The sequence below is a fragment of the Sipha flava genome, unplaced genomic scaffold (assembly GCF_003268045.1).
Source record: "Sipha flava isolate LNK unplaced genomic scaffold, YSA_version1 236_pilon_pilon, whole genome shotgun sequence".
Lineage (NCBI taxonomy): Eukaryota > Metazoa > Arthropoda > Insecta > Hemiptera > Aphididae > Sipha > Sipha flava.
The window spans coordinates 595,200-615,425 of record NW_020272878.1 but is presented as its reverse complement, the minus strand read 5'-3'; the positions used below and the strand labels follow the sequence as shown (position 1 = coordinate 615,425).

At 34.4% G+C, this 20,226-nt stretch overlaps 1 protein-coding gene across 4 annotated transcripts in view; it reads left to right on the top strand.

Annotated features, from left to right (window-relative positions):
• LOC112683799 overlaps window positions 1-7,507 on the top strand; it is a 66,618-nt gene extending 59,111 nt beyond the window's left edge. For 3 of the 4 annotated variants that reach the window (XM_025554956.1, XM_025554958.1, XM_025554957.1), the window contains 2 exons: window positions 1,638-3,455; window positions 6,597-7,507. In XM_025554956.1, coding sequence (XP_025410741.1) covers window positions 1,638-3,455; window positions 6,597-7,050 — 2,272 coding nt within the window. In that variant the 3' untranslated portion in view covers window positions 7,051-7,507. The remainder of the gene's footprint in view (window positions 1-1,637; window positions 3,456-6,596) is intronic. The other variant, XM_025554959.1, reaches the window with a different exon arrangement.
• Window positions 7,508-20,226: the final 12,719 nt, after the last annotated feature.

Genomic DNA, 20,226 nt, shown 5'->3' with positions numbered 1-20,226 from the left:
CATTGGAAAACAATGATATATTAATAATTAAAAAAAAAAAATAATAAAACAAACTATAACTATAACCGATCAAGGTCGTTATCATAAGTTTTTGAGGTGCGCAGGTAGTTAATACACCTGACTTGGCATATATATTATTATAATTTTTAATTAAATTATTGATCTTTAGAAATCGAAAATCATTTCAAACGCTATTATTTAATTATTCGACTACCGACTTGAACCACGTATATACGTTATATAATTATCTCACCAAGAAAAGCAATTTCGATGAAATTATTTAAGTTTAACGGTTATGATAATAACCAGGGCTTGAGACTTATAGCACTAATAAATCATGAAATATGCGCTATTATATGCACCGAAAAAATGTAAAATATGCGCTATAATATGCACTAAAAATATGAAAATATGCTTTAAAAATTATTTATTTAATATTTTTATTTAGACATTTATGAATTTATAATTATTAAAATTTAAAGAAAAACTTTTATATAATTTTACAGTTAATTTTCTACAAATAATGACTAAAAACTCTTTCCTGTTTTTATTGATTTGTATGTGTCGAATTTTGCCAATCTGTAAAATATAATTATTTCAAATCAATAAACCAATTAAAAAGTAACTTACAGTGTGAACCTTCATAATTGCACTTATTATATGTTTTCGAATATTTTCAAACTTGAAAGATCTGTTATTGCTTAATAATGTTTTGTACAACAACAACATTAAGATAAAAGATACGATAAACACAATATTTACTTGCATTGGGATATTTTAGGAATATTTTTTTCAATCGACAATGAGTTTTATAACGTCCCAAAACTGTTGATCACTAATAAGTGGTCGAAATATGTATTTTTGCAAGACTGAGTTTTCGATTTTTACATTAATTAGCAATATATAGCAAAATAGTCGAAAAAATAGCAAAACCTCTAGAATATGCAAAAATATGCACTAAAAAATTTTAGAATTGAGTTCATTTTTGTCTGAAATGGATTTATTGCTTATTCTGCTATCTTTTCATAAACTACAAAAAAATATGCAAATGCTATAAGTCTCGAGCCCTGATAATAACTATAAGGATATTTATATTTCAAGGATCCGAGTGCAGTAAATATTGGTTTAAGAGGTTACATTGTACATTCATTGTTATTGGTCGTAAATTTTAAGTATTTATGTTGCATGATAATCATATTACTAATAACAGGTTTTGAAATATTATATTTCCCTCTGGTTATTACTATATAATTTCTTCATAATTTTGGTTTAAATGATAATCCAGATTATTTTTAAGGGAAAGTCATAGTTTTAGAAGAGTCGAATAAAATGATTGCATCTGAAAATGCACAGTCGTTGCACCGGTTAAAACCTGAACGCAGGTAATGGTTTCATTTTTCGGACGATAGTCCGACCTCGAGTGAAGAAACCATTAATGTCCTTCAACGCAATCCAAAAACTATTGAATTTCACCTACAACACTACCCTGAAAATTAATACCCCTCGAAATTATTGTACCTAAATACATACATGGGAGACAAATGATCTCTGGTGGAAAAAATTAAAAAAAATAAAATTTAAATTTAAAAAAAACAATACGATTTTCTTTGAATATACTAAAACGATAATTTTGTTAGCAGTAGTGTATTACCGTCCACTCCCCTGGAACCACCCCTGAAGGGTTTCCAAATCCTGTTGATCATATGTGGCATACTATTTCTGTCGCTCGTGCTGCTGGGATTAGGCTGCTCGTATTACTGCCTGCGTAACCAGCAGGTGCAGGTGGTCCGCCGGCATCCGCTGTCGTCGGTCGGCTCGGATAAGCTGTCCGACTCCAGCCTGTCAATGTTCGACGGGCTAAAGATACCCAGGGCACGCGCGCCCACGCTGGATAGCTCCTCGGGTTCGGAGATGGCACTGGTGAGCGCGGGCGACACGTTGCCCAGCGACTACCCGTCGGAATCACCTAGTTCCGAAGCGGAGGAATTGGACGGAAGGAGCTTGCGTAGGTCACCCAGCTCGGGCGGCTCGTACGAAAACCGCGCATTCCAACAGGAGTACTACGCAGAGAGGTATCAGCACGAGCTGCCGCCACCGCCATTGCCACCCGCCGTCCAGCCCAAATTCGACGTGCAGCTGCGCGTGAAGCGCGCACCACCTCCGACGCCAAGCCCAACTCCACCGCCGTCCGAGTCCGAGGTAAGCATCGCGGCGCTGGAGCGCAACCTGACCACAATTCTGGAAAAGGACGAGACGACCATGAGTGTGGTCGAAGAGCAGCAGCACGGCTACGATTACGGCCACACGGCGTCGCCGTCGCCGCAGCCGATTAAGGCGCGCACACCGCCCGTGTACTCAACGGTGCTACGCAAGGACCGGGACGAGAGTGAGTGGTACCGGACGGAGGAGTCGATGGCTCTAGAGAGAAGAGAGTCGCCCCCGTTGCGACGGACGCCGCCCATGATGCCGCCACCGCTAGAACACCATCAGTACCAATCGTCCAAATACACCAGTGAGATGCAGGTAGACGTGATCGAACCACCCGTAGTGGTGACCAAGCGACCGGAGATCACGTCGCATACGGTGGACGACGTATTCCTTAAGACCATAACGGAGAAGAAGACGATCGAGGACGTGGAACGGCACCGGCGCGAAGTGGTCGAGTACAAGCCGAAGCCAATGCCGCCGCCCACCAGTTGGGACGTGACCATCAAGAACTACCCGAATCCTGACGCGCAGTATCCACAGTCCGGCGAAGATACAGCCACAGATTGGGACAGCTACTCCGAAGCATCGTCTGTGGCCGGCTACCCCGCCACGGCCATGGACCGCCAGTCTCGGATCCAATCGTACAACACGTCTCTGTCGTCCTCCGTCGGCCGCGAAGAACACCATCTGCGGTATCTGAGCACCGCAGAAATTCCGATACCGAAGCCGGAAAACTGGGAGTCACTGGTTCGAGTGCTGGAACCGGAACCGGAACCATCCTCCTCCGGCGGACCACCCGCCAGATATCGAGTGGAGCAGACGCTCACGTTGGAAGATAAGCGCAAGTGGAGACAAATCATTACCACTGAGTCCACGCTCCGGCAGTTGATCACTGAAGCGACGGTGCGCGAGGACTTCGAGCGGATCCGCAGCGACCCGCGATACGAACGGATATTCGAACCGGAGAAATGGGATGTTATCATACGTGTGATAGCACCGCCGCCGCAGCAGCAGCAGCATTACGACCAAAAGACTGCAGGTTCCTCGAACAGGTACGCGAAGAACAAGAAGATTGAATTCGAAGGCGCCAGGACACGCAGGAACTCACTACCGACCGTCTACGAGTACGACTCGGACGACGGTTCCAGTGTCAGGACATTGACTACCGCTGATGATCACGGTCCCTTGGGTCCTGCCAGATCCAGGAAGACGTCTAGGTCAAGCTTCAAGTCCGATATGGATGTCAGGTGAGATTTTATTTTCATTTTATCTTTAAATCCCGACTGAAAATACGTTGGGGGAGGAGAAAAAGAAATCACGTAACTTCCGTGTTGTAGTCGACCCAAATTTATTCTTGAAACACCCCGATAAGTAATTTATAATGTCCTGTGTTTAAAGGGTATATTCATCATGCACTTATATATTAATAATTCAATTTTTTGGATTTACAATTTAATTGAGACGAATCATAAAACCATTTAACAACTTTGTTAAATTATTTTAACCACGCCGACTTTAAAAGTATTTAAAAACCGAATAAAACTATATTATTAACAAGTGCGTACAAAATAATTCTTTTTATACTCGCCACGAATGAGAGTATTTTTCTTTGTTATGTAGCTATCAGTCCAAGTGCACTATGTCACACACATCACATCCCTTACTACTTTATAGTATTCTATTTGCATCTAATTTTGAAATATACGTATCGAACATAATTCATGGCACGATTCACAGAAGGTCTGTCACGGTTTTGGTGCGTGCTTAACGAGATGTGGATCATGGTGAGGTTATATAAATTTAAACGCACAGGCACTTGTCTGTCGAAAATTTCCGTACCGTTTGCACACAATATTTCGTACCTATACGTTTTCAGACATCTCTGTTATTTTTGTTTCGCGTTAGCGATTTTCCGAATTCCGATTACGGTGGTCACACCCAGGGCCGGCGTAAGGCTTAATGGCGCCTGAGGCAAAAATGCCAACTGGCACCTTTTTCATACAATAACCCGTAATATCAGTATACTTAGAAAAAAAGGTTGTTCGAACAGAAATACCGAAAAATTATATATTATGCTTAACTTGTACGTAATTTGCTATCGTCAAATTTTTTGGTTACGAGTCATGACGGCTCGACGCAATCCCGATGGAACGATAACAAATATGTATTTGGAAATGATAGCAACTTATATGATAGACCATAGTAAATATATTTATAAAATAAACTTATATTATTTTAATATACTGCTAAATGAAATAACCATTAATTATTATCAATATTTTAAAACAAAGTTATGGGTATTTTACATTAAAAAAAATATTACTGACATATGTACAAAATTGTAAAAAGCAATTTCGGCGCCCCCCCCCCCCCCCTGAAAATATGTGACTGCCTGAGTCGCCTTACCTTCACGCCGGCCCTTTTCACACCTTATAGTGGAGGTGGTTACACATTAGAATCGTTCAACTTAAACACGCAGGTGTTTTACCGTCGATTAACTTTTACGTTTGCATCCGTGGAGTCTAGATATTTTTACTCAGTTGACTCAGAAGTATATATTGCGTCGAATAATAGGACTTATTACGTTCAATGTACGACCACAATTTCTATACTTCGCGGTGCTCGGTTTTTACCGACTCCGCATTCGGGGATTATTATCGCCACCCGGAAATCAAACGATAATTGTATTTTCTAATCCAATTTGAATAATAGTTTTCTATGAAAAGTTGCTATATTTTGCCGTTTCTTTGTTAGCAAGTGTCTTCGTATTCGAGAAGAAGATAACTACACTTTTATATCGCTAGGGTGGGTTTCACATAGTTATTGTTCCCGGATACTGTTAGGACATCGGAAATGAATTACTTCCTTATCGGGAATGTTTACTATGCGTTCAAAGTCACCACTACGTTGTGTGGAAATACAAATCTAGTATTTATTTTATATACACGTACGTTATTGAATTGGGATCGTCCTTGGTGCCAATTAGCAGCGCGGATAATCGATGCCATGCGAATACGTTAATTGAACATTACAAAAATATAATTGTACAAGTGGATGACGTGTACGCCTGGGAACGTTGTCCGTCGCACAGAGATCATCCGGGTTTGATCGGTTTGTTTGTGGTCAGATTAGGTTTGGGTTATATCACGTTATAGGTTGGTCCACTATATTTAAAAATATTGTTTTTTTTTTTTTTTTGCGTTGGTGATCTGTTGTGTAACTGGATTCACGTTGTATACGACGTAAACTACATTTATCAGTTGTGTTTCGGTTTAGTCTAGTTTGTAAGGTTATTATTTAGTGAATGTGGTCTGCTCGGTTTTTATTCATCATAATACGTATTTATCACTCGAAGCACTAACCGAAAAATAAAATTGGCCATCGCTTTTTAATTCGCCGACCGTAATGTGATCCGTAGCGTTCGCGAGTTGGAGTGCGAGTTGGCAATGTTCGAATATTATAATGTCCGACGGTTGAAAATCGAAAGCTATCGCGCGGAACAATAATCGAACTGTCCCACGTTTACCGTCGCACTCTAATAGCGTTAAAAAAAACCTTGTGTGTTGCGCCAGCCCAAATTATAATTTTCGCAAATGTTTTCCTTACCAACATTTAGCACGCGAACAGCATTAAGTGGCCGAAATTTGCACGGAATTAATTTATAGGATAAAAAAAACGGTTCCAGCTGTACACACCACCGTGATAAATAGGTCTTACTTCTAGGATCACGCGCTTCGTATGCAAATATAATTATTCTGGGTGATTGTGGGGTAGGTTACTACATCCGCGAACCCGGTACTCGTCGACCATGGTGTGCGGACGGTGACATCGAGTGGACCCAGACTCCGATCTTTCCGACATTACTGTGCACCGTGCAAGCGTTTGATGGCGACCCGCCACTAGGGACGTATTTAGGGGGGTGAAGGGGCGATTACCGCCCCTGAATCTGTATTTAAGGAATCGATTAAATGTGAGCTACACATTTCAAATTGTTTTAATGTGGATCATTTTATAACGAATCAAATTACGCGTGGCTGTGAATACTGAATTAGTCTTTTCATCGGGTCTATACTTGGTGAAAAATCAAACATAAGTGTAACTTTCAAAATACAGACAAGTGTTAAAAAAGAACTACACAAAATTCGATTCTAAGTGGATCCGGCGTTAGATTAAAAAAAAAAAAAAACCACAAATATTACTATACATTATACTCGTAAATTTTGAGCCTGAAAAATTTGAGTCGCCTCTCCCCTAAAAGTAAGTCTAAATACGCCTCTGCCCACCACTTGACGATGTATCGTCCGACAGCATTCCCGGGTGGCGGGCGTTGTTCCCGACGAAAATCCCGCTGGCTAATCCGTGTGCTAATGAGATTCCGTTTGACGCAGGTCGATGAGCGAGATGACGGTGGACTTCCGGCGGCCTGACTTGCCGGACAACTACAGCGACGTGAGCTCGGTGTACAACTACCACCATCACCAGCAGCAACATTCGCGGCGCGGCTCATCGTATTACGCGGACGACGACGCGGGCAGCCTGGTCCGGTCGCTCAGTCAACCGTCACTGGCTCGTTCCGCGTCCGAGTTCACCGAGAACAACTGGGGCCTGCGGATCCGGTCGTACGAGGACGGTGACGATCTGACCAGCCCCGACCACACGCCCAGGTCGTCGTTCAGATCTCGGCGATCCACCAGGGACAGAGACCACCAGCAGCAGCAGTACTCCGAGTTCAGCAGTTCCGGGGCCACAACGACCAGCCGCAGAATGTTCGGTGGTCGTACCGTGTCCGCGGCTGAATGGTTCCACGATTCGGATGAAAACGACGTGTCGTACAAGTTATGATGAAACGATATTACGTACGGACGATCAGGATGGCGATGAGACTACGTGATAACAATAAATAGTCTCTCGCGGTTAACAGAGCAGTCCCCCCCCCTCTGACCACTTACCGGTTGGTTACCGGATTATTTTTTACATTTCCGTCTAACTTTTCTTTTTTTTTTTTGTCGATTTCCATTCATAACTACTATATAATTTTTTTTTTTATAATTAACTGTAATTGTATTATTATTTGTATTACGTGTAAACGCGAGGCGCTAAGTCAATAGTGTCCTCCGAGCTGGTCAGGTGCAATATGTAACGCAAGTGCGACGTGCGAACTCACGCGCGTCCCTCCCACGTCCCCCACTACCCCCATCTCAGACCCCTCGCCGACGCCTTACAGGCACAGCTCATTATTATTATTACGATTATAACTATGTCGTGTCGATTAATATAATTGTTTTTTTTTTTTCATATATTAATTTCTACTTTAATACTAACGACTAATACGTTCGTGAAACTGCGCATCGAAATCCGAGTCGGTGGTGTTTTTTATTGTGTTCTTAACCGTACGACTGATTCGGATTTTTTAGATTATTTTTCACCCGTTCGATGGAGTCGGATGGATTATATGTCGTTTTACTACGAACCGGATGCTGTTCGCGCCATCCGCATGTGCCAAACTAACTATAATTTTAAGTGTTCCATTCGGTAATAGCGTTCTACACGTGTTTTGTAAATTGTTTGACTTTATCACTCGTTGATTTCGCTTTGACGACAAAATTATATTAATATATCCATATCGTTATTGTTATCATCGTTCGACAACGCTGAAACGTTTTTCTCGTTCCTACGAACAAATTTCCATTTCCTATCAGTTTACCATTTTCGTTCTTCCGCGGTTTACGTGTATTATTATAAAAAAAAATTTTATTTTTTTTTCCTTTCCATCGACTAGCCATGTGTGTGGAAAATCGCATGTGGCAAACGTATTACTACTCAAACGCAATGTGTCCTCGAAGTCACATTATATCATAATATTATTATTATATAGTTAATAACTTATTAACGATTAGCACGTAAGTTTATTGGAATCTAAACAATATTACATAACGGTCCAATAAGAATTTTCATTGTTCACTTGTACTAATTTTTTAATTTTTTTTTTTTTTTAAAGTGAAAACTGGAAATTTTAATTGGCTAGAAACTGAGCAATTGACTATTATTAATATTATTATACATTATATTATTATTAATATTGTAATTCATGTAGTATGCGAAATAATAAATCAAAATATTTATCTTGTGACACCGTTGTTTCTCGTAAAATGTTCACTTCTACTCCAAGTTCTTGACTGTGATCGTCGAATGGTATTCGACCGAAAGACCGGATCAACCGAAATCGTAAAAGTAGGCAACCAAACGTTCATCACGGCCGGATTGCACGCGCGTGGTGTGGTGGGCGCGCGGTGCACTATGCGTTTACTTTTACCGTCTTACCGCCCTGGGATTCTACTGCTAATTAGCTAATTATCGGCGAGGGTTCAAGCGCATACAATTAATAAACAACGTTACGGAATAATCAGTTTTTACTGTAGAATTGTGACGAAAAGAAAGGCGCACACACGTAAAAAATACGAATGTCTCGTGTGGATCCTCCGACAAATTATAGTCGATTTCACGTAAACGAAAAATAATCGAATTCCGTTTTTAATTGAAGAGGAAAAAAAAGTGTATCACGTGCGTGTTACTTCGGCTCAGCGGACGAAGACGACGCGTTATCCTTACGTCCCTGCGTCGTAAATTAAATATTCATAATGGCCAACACTTGACCCATGAAAGTCTGCAATAAATCGGTTTCGATTCGTAATATCATAACTTTATTGCGCGTGAATAATAATAAAATAAATGCAACATTACGTAAAATATTTATTCACACGGTGCTATTACTATTATAATTATGTACAATTGGAATCGATAAATTTTCGTTTGCGATTACTATTAGTGACAATAATATCATGTATATAGATAATTGATAATAATAGACAAGATATTAGCGACTGTGTAAATAATAATCGTGTACACAAATACACATGTCCTATATTAGTCATCATAGACCGAAGCGGTTTCCAAACTTCTTTTTCTTCAGTACCCTTAGCTTAATATTTTACTAGATTTAACCCCCTCGTTATAAATTTTAAAAATTTTTTCGAATAATTACTCTAAAATATTAAAAAAAAAAAAATAACAATAATATAATACAAGGTAATAATGTAAATATTTTTATATTATATTGAACACACAAAAAAAAAATGAATAATTTTCTACGTTTAAAGTACGAAAATATTATAAAAATTTAGTTAGACGCTTGACTTTATTTCCAATAAAATAGTTTTTTTTTTCAATACATATTCAAATTATGCAAGATATATAATCTTAAATCTGGATCAGCATTCAATTTTTATTTCTTTATTTACTCTTATATACAAAATATAATATCATTTATAATAAATATACAATTCTATTTTCTTTATTCTGTACTCTATTACAATAAGATGATAGTTAAATTTTCATTTTTTTATAACATATATTGTATATTTTTGAAACGAATCGTTTAAATAAAACGAATTCGATATTTTTCACCAATATTCAATTTTTTTTGCGAACCCTAGGTTGGGAACCGCTGCCATTGACCAATAATATCTGTGTGGTACCCATTGAATCAAATGAAAATCCATCTACGAAAACCCTAGAAATATTATGATTGTTATTATAACATTATTACATAAGTTTGTGGATAAAATAAAAAATAACTATGGTGAATGTTTTTAAAAGTCGATTGATTTAATATGTTTCTCATCTTACTTTCGATCTCATTGCCATGTACGTAATTATTTATAAACTCAACAACTGTGAAAGAAGTTTCACTTCCCACGGGCGCACTAATAACAAATATAGTATTTCACGTAAGGACTATATTTGTTATTTTTGAAACACATAAAAATGTTTCTGTAAGAATTAAAAAACGAAATTATTTTTTATTTATAGCCAGCTCTCCCGGGACGTAGGTATAGTATATTTGTGAATATTTTTATAGTTCAACTAGTTAGATTTAAAAAAAATATTGTACCGTCAATGTTCTCGGGAAAAGTAATCCCACAAAACCATACGAATATCCTCAAACTATAAAAAAAATTTAAAAAAAATAAAAACATATTAACATAGAATTTAATCATTTTTTTCGTCCTACACGAGTTGTATACACAATTTAATACATTTGATTTGAAAAAAGTTTATCCGTTATATTAATTTATAATAATAATAATAATCAATGTTACAAATATACGATGTACATAGTAAAACATAACTCATTTTAAATTGATATTATGTTTATAAAATAAAACGTATTGTAAAAAGTTGATACAAAACTATTCAAATTAAAATCAAAATATATGAACACATTTTACACTAGAATAGATTTTGAAAAAAAAAAAAAAAATGAAAAAAATGTCAAATTGTTTAATTTAAACTTAATATAAATAAAACTTAAGAATAATTACGTATTCAGGAAAAGTTTAAATTATGTTGTTTTTATAACTTTAATCGTAGAAATTTGCCTGTTTTTATATGCATTTCATTTTTGACTGATAAATAAGGTTCGGATTTGAAGGCAATATACTCAATAAAAAAAGCATTTAAAATGTGAAAAAATATTAAAAAAGGCATTTACTTTATATCAAAAGCAATTAAAAAAATTACTTCAAAATTAAATAGACTAACTAGTTAGCAATAAAAAAAAAATTCACTATCAGGTTCTTAGATAAGCTATCTTCAGTAAAATGATGACGGTTTGGGCTAAAAATATTTTTGTACGTAGAAAATGATCTTTCGACGTCCACCGAATTATTGGCAAGTACTTCATACATAAATAATTATTTAAATTAAGATTACTAATAATTTTAAACATAACATCGACAATGCACCGTCTTCACAAGCACTTATCGATTTGTACCGATAATACCTAAGATGCGTAAAAAATGTTTAAATCGATTGAAAATCAAATACAAAAAATTAATTTTAAGTAAAAAAAGCAAAAAAAAATACATCCATCGTCTTGGATATTAAGTAAAACACATTTTAATATAAAATTTTTTTTCTGTTATTATTATTAAAAAAAAAAAAAGGCTCCTGCCTTCAAATCCGAACCCTACTGATAAATAATATTTTTTCTACGCGTCAGCTTTGATAACGTTCCAATATTTCTAATTCCAGTATTTAATATCACGTTGAAAATTCTTTATGACTTCAATAAATTGAGAAATATCGGAATGGCTTGAATATAACATTGAATCGGAAGTGAAACGCTTCACGGCTTTGAGTACACGTATGTCGAATATAAATTTTCGTTGGCACACTACTCGTATATCCCTCTTTTGTTATCGAGACATAATTTGTCAAATGTGTTTTTATTGCAATCGGTAATCCCCTATAGAGCACTGCGTATCGCATAATTGATGGAATCAATGCCGCAAAAACCGGGTGTGCAGAGTGCGTCGCTCACACGGGCCCCAAGCCTTACATAAATTTGGAGGGAATGCCCCCTAGTCTCAGCCTGAAATAAACTACACTTCACAAACGCACAATTATTTAATAATAAAAAGAAAATTTTTTAAAATTCAGATAAGGTTATTATAATATTTTAGAATAATATAATATTTATTTAACAATGAGTCCATTGAGTATTTGAGTAGGCATACAATATACGTAACTAAACTACTTAAATTAATTTACTATATAAATATGTAGTGAAGTATAATATACAACAGTTATAGGTATTTAGTTTGATGTTTATATATATATATATACATATATCATACACTAACTGATGTGAAACGTGTTTTAAAACCTAAAATAATTGATATAATACTTAAATTGAACAAAAATAAATCCTAGGAAGGGGCCCAATATAATTACCGCACACGGGCCTCCTATTTTGTAGTTGTGGCACAGGATAGAGTATAAAATATAATATCGGAACGATACGTTGCAGTTATGCAGTGCTCCCAGGAGAAATGCCTTTTAAAATGTTCTCTTGTTTATTGATTGGTGTTGTTTGTGATTAATTCGGCGGCCAACGGTTTTTTCCCCTCCGCGGTGTACAAAAACACACGGAATTGGTTTAGATTTACCGAGTGTGAATTATACATCGTACGGTTTAACAATATTTGATTAACATTATAACCGACCCTTTACTGATGGACCAAATTGTTTGAACTTGTCTTTTGCGAAATCTATTTGTTTCGACGTGCGGTCCGATACCGTGTCGGATAAAACGTATCAACATATCGTGTATAAAAATAACCGAATAGTAATAGTTTCACCGGAGCTCAATTTAAATACGAGCCATATGAGATGGATCGAAACAGTTATAAACCCGCGGTTTTATCAACTCTACGAGCGACCGAGAAATCTTTGGATCCAGTTTGCAATCGTTCGTATTCAGTAGCTCCGTTACACTGGCACCCGAATATTAGAAATTTAACTCGAAATTTGCGTCAACGATTGTTAAATCATTTGTACAGGTTTGTAACCACAACATTTTAATTTGTACAACATCCCAAACTCTATAAGATCCATTACAAAAAACCGGGTGCTACCGTAACGTTACCTACTTTACCATTAGTCGCTACAGGTCTGTGTTACGACCAAACCGTAAATCATTTAACTTTGAAAATTCGAACATTGTGTATAACATGTATATGATATTTTCATCGGATGAAAAATATATTGCTATCAATATCAATATGAACAAGGTTCAATTTCATAATAATTTCAATTCAAGTGTCTTAATTTCTTATTTTTATTTTTTGTCATTAAAAGCTATTATTTTTTTTGAGTAATGTTTTTTTATAATTTTTTTATATTCTATATTATCATTTTTTTATCACATATAAAGTGATATATTTTTTCAATATGTTTTATATTTGCCGTTTTTTTTTAACATTTGCATGCGTTGCATAGGTGAGTTGAGCTGCTGCGATATTGGTCATCGGCCAGCAACGTAGTTGCGCTGTAATCATTGCGCGGAAATGTTTATATTTTCTTTTTTCATTTATAATTATCAATTGTTCTAATAGTTAAGAGTAATGAGGTACTAAGATCACAAGTCTTCTTTTCATTATGGTAACCGGTGGCAGTAGCTTTCGTCGTGAATCGATTATCGTACTATGATATACAATTAATCTTTCGTATCTTGTTTTTATTCGTTGTATGCACCAGGAATTCGTTCACGTGTGTTGTTATTACTACAACCATTTTTTGTTTTTGTTTTTCTTTATTTTGATATTTAATAAGTGTTGTTCTACAGAACTTCATTGCCTTACATTTATTCGTTCCCATATTTTAGGATGTTCACTTACCAGCATCAATTGTGATTTAACGTGTTTATCATCTGAAAACTTATTTCTTCGTTCGTAATTGTGGTTCAGTGTTTGCATGCAAACAGGAGCTGTGCTTTTATTCTATTAAATTAATTGTATTGCTCACATCCATCGCCATCTACAACATAGTCACATGTGAGTATTAGTCGATTTTAAGTGTCAAATTTATGTTCCGACTGATTGATGTAACGGCATTAATAATTCAAAAGTTAAGGCGATGATTAGTGAGAAAACTAAGGTTAATGTAATTGGTCCAACCTATAAATAATAATAATAATAATAATAATAATAATATTATAATAAAAATAAATAAATGGGCAAAAAAAAAAAAATTAAAAAAAAAATCACAACTTGACCGAGAATCGAACCAAATATTCTTTCTTTTTTTTTAAAACAGAAAAAAGATGACGTGCCTCCTTATCTAACGGTTCGAGGCTTTGTATTATTCTACTGGTGGTACCCTCAGTTCATGCATTCTATAGATCATCCATACATTTCCATAGAATGCATAAATTGGAGACGTCATCAGCATACATTTCATACATTCGACACGTCATCTATGTTATACGGCACCTGAACGAGACAGCTCGGACGTACAGATGTTTAACAATTTTTACTATTATTTAAAATAAAGTCTTTAGATTTAACCAGATAAAAATAATAAAATAAATAGATAAGTATCTATGATTTAATTAAACTAAAAATCTTAAGGCTGTCTCATAAATCTTTAGTTATTTACTGTAATTAATCTGGACATTTTTTTTGTGATACGATATTTAATCAAATCGTTGAACGCCGTAATTACTTAAGAATAAATACAACAAAGTATAAAATTGACCCCACAAACGAACTCGTATGTCAACACTTATTCAAGGTGAAATGCATAAGTCTATAGCGCTGGACGACGACAATAAATTAAGCCACGTTATTCAAAATAGTCGCTGAAATAATGAGAAATATAACAAAATGTCAATATAACTGCGCAAAACGACACTTACCAAAAGACCAATACAAAATTTATTGAAAACGTGGTTTTACAAAAAGAGCTGTAAACGGACGATGAATTCACAAACTTTGCATGTACACCATAGGCGCAACTAGGGGGCACAATAGGGTTTTTAGCACCCCTGAGTTCAATGTAGCACTCCTGATTTATTTTTTTTCAGATGTATATAATCTATAGTAATTACAATTTTAGTTGTGACTTTTGGTCTGTGAAGTGCGGTCGTGTTCTGATTAATATATTTATCTTTTCTCTCTTGTCCATAATGGTGTGAACGTCTGTAAATCGAACGTTTTGCCAACAAAAAAAAAAATCACGTGTTCTTTTTGTGGACATTTTTTTCATAAAAGCTGTTTATCTACTTTCAATAAAAACAAAGATGATCCGCAACACTGGATATGTGATGAACGTGAGCAAAATATAATTATAAAAAAAATTTTACATAAACCAGTCAAGATAATGACATAATACTGGATACCTATGATGAAGATAATGTGACTTCTATTGATATTAATAAAATAAAATCATCGATCACTAAAATACTCAATAAATTAGATAGTTTAACTACATTCTACAATTCTATAGAAAAATCTGTGTCTTTTTTTATCTCATAAAGTTGATGAGTAAAATATAAAATTACAGAGCATAGTTCAAAAATTATGATATTAAGCTAAATGATAACGAGAATAAAATTTCTAATTTTGAACGTGAAATAGTTATCTTGAAAGAAAATAATAATATCACAGAACAAGCAAAACTTGGATATAACTGTTATACCTAAAACGACTAATGAAAATGTTAAGTTAATAGTCTCAATACTAGCTAAAATTGTTAAAATTGAAGTAAAAGAAGAACATATAAACAAAACTTATCGATTAAGATATAAAGACAAAAATAATAGTCATTTTATCGTTGAATTAGTAATATATAAATTAAGAATAATTTATTGATTGCCATTAAATCCATGTTTAAATTAAAAATGCATCTCCTAGCCAAAGAAATTCATAACAATTTTCCTGAAAATCACATTTATGTGAGTGAACAACTATCTGTGGCGAATAGAAAAATCTATTGGCTTGCAAAACAAATAGCAAAAAAATACAACTACGATTAAGTCTGGACAAATGGAAGCGGAGTGTTAACGAAAAAGCGGAAAGTATGTATGGTATACGTATCTGTGACTTGTCTCAACTAAGGTCAAATGATACTGAAAAATCAATTGATCAACTATGAAGTTGCAATTAAGTACCAATTATATATTTTCCTATATTTTTCAATCTAATATTTAATATTAGATTTATTAAGATTCAATTTAATATTTTAGTTTTATTATTTATGAACAATGCAGATGTTAATTTTATTAATATTGTTAAGTAAAAAATCAATATCTGTATTGTTCATAAATAATAAAACTAAAATACTAAATAATAAAATTTAAAAATATAGGAAAATATATAGTTAGTACTTAATAGCAACTCCATTGTTGATCAATTGATTTTTATATCAAGTTGTAGACCATTTGTAATATTGTTTATATGTTTCGTTACGCAACACTCTTAAACGATCACAATGATACTGATTACACAGTAGTAAAGATAAACAACAACTACTATTAAGGCACTACAAGTTATTTATAAATACTAAATTGTCAATATTTATAGCTGGTCTACAATTGTAGACTACGCGCCAAACGAAGGGTTAATACAGTTTCATTGACATAATTGATCCAGTAGGCTAATATGACCTTACTTTATCCTAATAATAGTTCTCCGAGAGTTTGTTTTGGCAATAGCCAAATCCATCTGTATAATCCTTTAATCTCTATTTTTATAATATTTAGCAAATTAATAAGAATTTTGTTTGACATTTCCTTATTTGGACTTGGTTAATGTATAATGAGAATATCCTATCCTCGTCATGTTACATAATGCAATCAATGAGTATAAAAATCCATTAAAAATTTGTCATACTAAATGAATACGTTAGTACTTAGTTAGTTTTGACGGTAAACAGGCAAACATTTACAATTATATTCACTCGTTTCTTGTTTAATTACTATGTATTTCGTTCCGACCGTTATTCTTCTAACTGTAGCATTATATTATACATATATTTAGTGGCTGGCAATGATTAGCAGTATCTAAGTAACATTTCTGTCTTTTATCATTTAACATTTGTGAATTGTATCTTATATCCAGATACTTTTGTTGGCTGTGTATCTTGTACCATTTCGTTTTGTTTGCGTTAAGACACAAGATACAAATGAAAACGCATTTTTTTCAATCTCATACATATTTACATTAAATGTACATGAAATTTTCTTGATTAGTTTTTGAAGGAAATTTTTCACTAAAAACATCTCACAAAATACATATTAGAGTCCTTTCTGTCCTTTTTAGTCACTTTGACCTTTGATCACAACTACCTTCTATACTTAACAACTCGTAAACAGTATTACTTTTTAATGACATAATAGGTTTCAAGTTTGCGTCCTAAATTCTTATTCGATACCCCGTTCACTACATATTATGTTTGTAACGAAGAACCGCACTTTCCCAATTTGTTGGCGGTATTTTGTATTTTGATAAGAATTTCATTACACTTTTGTTCGACACATGTTCACTTTTACAGGCCAGTAATAATAAATCAAATAAAAATCAATAGACATTTAGTATTGCCATTTCGATTTGGTAAATCCTCACGAATCGTGTAAAGTAACGCAATTTTACAAATTTTTGTTAAGGTGCCGCCACAAATCGTAACTGTCCAAAACGGTGTGTACACCGTTCCCAACCCGAACAACGTGCTCAAATTTTGTTTAAGGCTACGGCGGAAAAACAGAGGAGAGAAAAAGATAATATACGGTATAATTTTAATATTTTTTCTGAGCATTTTTCGAATCATTTCGATTCGTCACAGGATTTTTCTTATTAATATTCGTTTTATTCAATCAAAAATCACGTACAAAATCCTAATTGTTTACGGAAACATAATAGCCCGCGAAGTGAAGAGATGACGTGGAATCAATATAGTAATTGTCAAGTGGTTGCTGTGGAAAACAAATTTACAAGTTTATTTATTTCGAACCGGAGAAATATGATTTTATCGTCGCCGTAAAAAGAAGTAATAGATATACATTGCATTACAGATTTTTTTTCTTCGCCACCGTTTATTGTGTTGGTGGTCGTACTCGATGAAAAGGATTTTAGTTAAAACACTTCGATGGTTAAACGTATTGCTGCCTGGAAAAATAAAAATTAAACGGCTTTCGATTGGATGAAAACGAAACGTTGAATTATCTCGGAAACATCGTGAGAATGAGATTTCATCGATACGCAAATCGTCATGTTGTTCAGTCTTGATGAAACCGTATTATTATTTACTTTAAATACAGTATACGCTGCTTATAGGCCTAACGGATTTAAGATTTAGCCACTTATTAGACTCATAATCGTTTGGAACGATCCGGACGTATTCAAATAAATTGAAAAAATATCGGTTATAAGTTTCATCAGTTATACTCGTAAGACTCAAATTTCGTAAGAAAAACCGTAGAAAATAAACTTCTGAGTTGGTAATTATTTATTAACATCGTAACGTAATTGGATTACCATCAAACATATACAATCTAGAAGGGAAAAGCTGCTCATGACCGAATTATTCAGTTTAATATACATTAATAGTACGAGCAATATATTTCCAAAATAGTTCAAAATAATAAAAAATAAACTAAAATCACATATGTTTTTAATAAACAATATAAATTGTTATAAATTATAGTAGTATCTAATATGTAGTAAAATTAAAATAAAGTTAGTAATTACATTCAGATTTTCGTCTGTATTTTATTCCACTTTACCTATAAGATTCATTTGGTTCTAAGACTCACTTTATGCTGGTCTCAAAATGAATCTTATAAGCAGCATCTACTGTATTATACTATCGTATTGTTTTCAGTCTCCATTAAAAAGGGACTACGGTGACAGGTAATTAGCGTTGAGGTACTTCATTAATACATCCTGAGATCATTCCTTGCCAAATATTTTTTACGTCATTTTTACGCGATACATACGTTTTTTTTTTCACGCATTATTAAACGAATTATTATTAATAATCATCACATATTTTTTAGTGTATACAAATCGATGTTGTAAAATTATAATAAGAATAATACATTTCAAAAAGGTTATGATTTGTTTTGTTTATCAGTAAAACAGATTATTCTACCGCAGTACATACTAATATTGAATAACAAATCTATAAAATCTAATGATCAGTGGATCATTATATCTTAAAAACTACATAATTTATGCACAGGAATAGTGATTCCTATAGTACATAAATTGTGCAATAATTTAATACTTACCTAGTACAATACATAGCAAATTATTCTTTCAACCTTTAGTGCGATTTATACTTAAAAAGGTATAACTTTTACGCAGTGCTCGACTTGGCAAAATTAAAGAAGCGGGACTCTATTTACTTTAAAAAAAGAACGTGACCAAAACTGGCTGAGTGTTATGATTATAGCGTAATAATAGTAGGGGAACGCTAAAATTTCTGAAAATTAGTTGGGGTACTCCCCCCCCCACAAGTCGAGCACTGCTTCTACGGTGAGTAACATCCAAAGAGAGTTAAACAATCACAATTTTCTTTACGGGTAACGTCGGGTACCACTCACTCGTTGATCGTCGCTACACCTCAAAACTATGTAGCAACGGAAGAGCATAAATTACGTCCGTCGACTGTTGTACGAAAGATGCGACAAGTTCATCGCGAAAACGAACGAGCATCACACATTACGCTACCATATGTTTAACGCGTCATTGGTATAGCTATGTAACGAGCTGCATGTCCCCAGCCGGGGGGGTGGGGCCCACCTAGGACTTTCGACTTCAAATTTTTACAGTCGTTTGTGCTTCGTCTGTGCTTGTTTAGTATTTTATTCCCGTCGTTTGTGCTTAACCCGTTTCCGAGTTATTGAACTTTTAAGGTGGAGGGGGGGACTGTGGACATGCTCAGTCCCCACTACCTCGGATTTTCGAATTCAAATTTTTACAGTCGTTTGTGTTTGTTTTTGCTTTTACTCCCATTGTTTGTGCTTAACCCATTTTCGAGATGTTAAACATTGAAGGAGGGAGGGACCTAAGGATATAGCCTTCCCACTAACCAATTTTTTATTTCTTATTGATCTGTTCGTTTATTCCACGTTTGTGCACATTTATGATCAAACTTCAGCAGAAAATTCTGATTTACTTGGGATTTTTTTTATAATGACCCACTTTTTTTTTTTTTTTTAAATTAATTTGCGTACAAAAATTTAAATATTTGTTATTTTTACGTGTATTTTAAAACAATAAGAGCTCTTCTCTCCAAAACCCCGAAGCGATATAATCATTATTGATGAATTTTCATTTTGAAAAAAATTTCTATAATAATATCATAACACGTTTTTAAAATTGTATGAAAACTTTTTTATTTTGTCATTTTTAAATTTGGATTGGCGTTTAAGCGACCATTTTATCCGGCCACGGAATTTTAGATCTGGCAAGTTACTGCGAATTAGCAGTGAAACTTATGCATACCTACGTGTCTAACCGTAAACACAGTTTATAAACAATACTTTTGAAAAAGTATTAAGATACTAATAATAGTATTCGAATAAAAAAGTATTAAAAATACTTTTAAAATACTATTATAAAAATGTATTTTATAAATACTCACAAAGTATTTGAATACAAATCTAAGTATTTT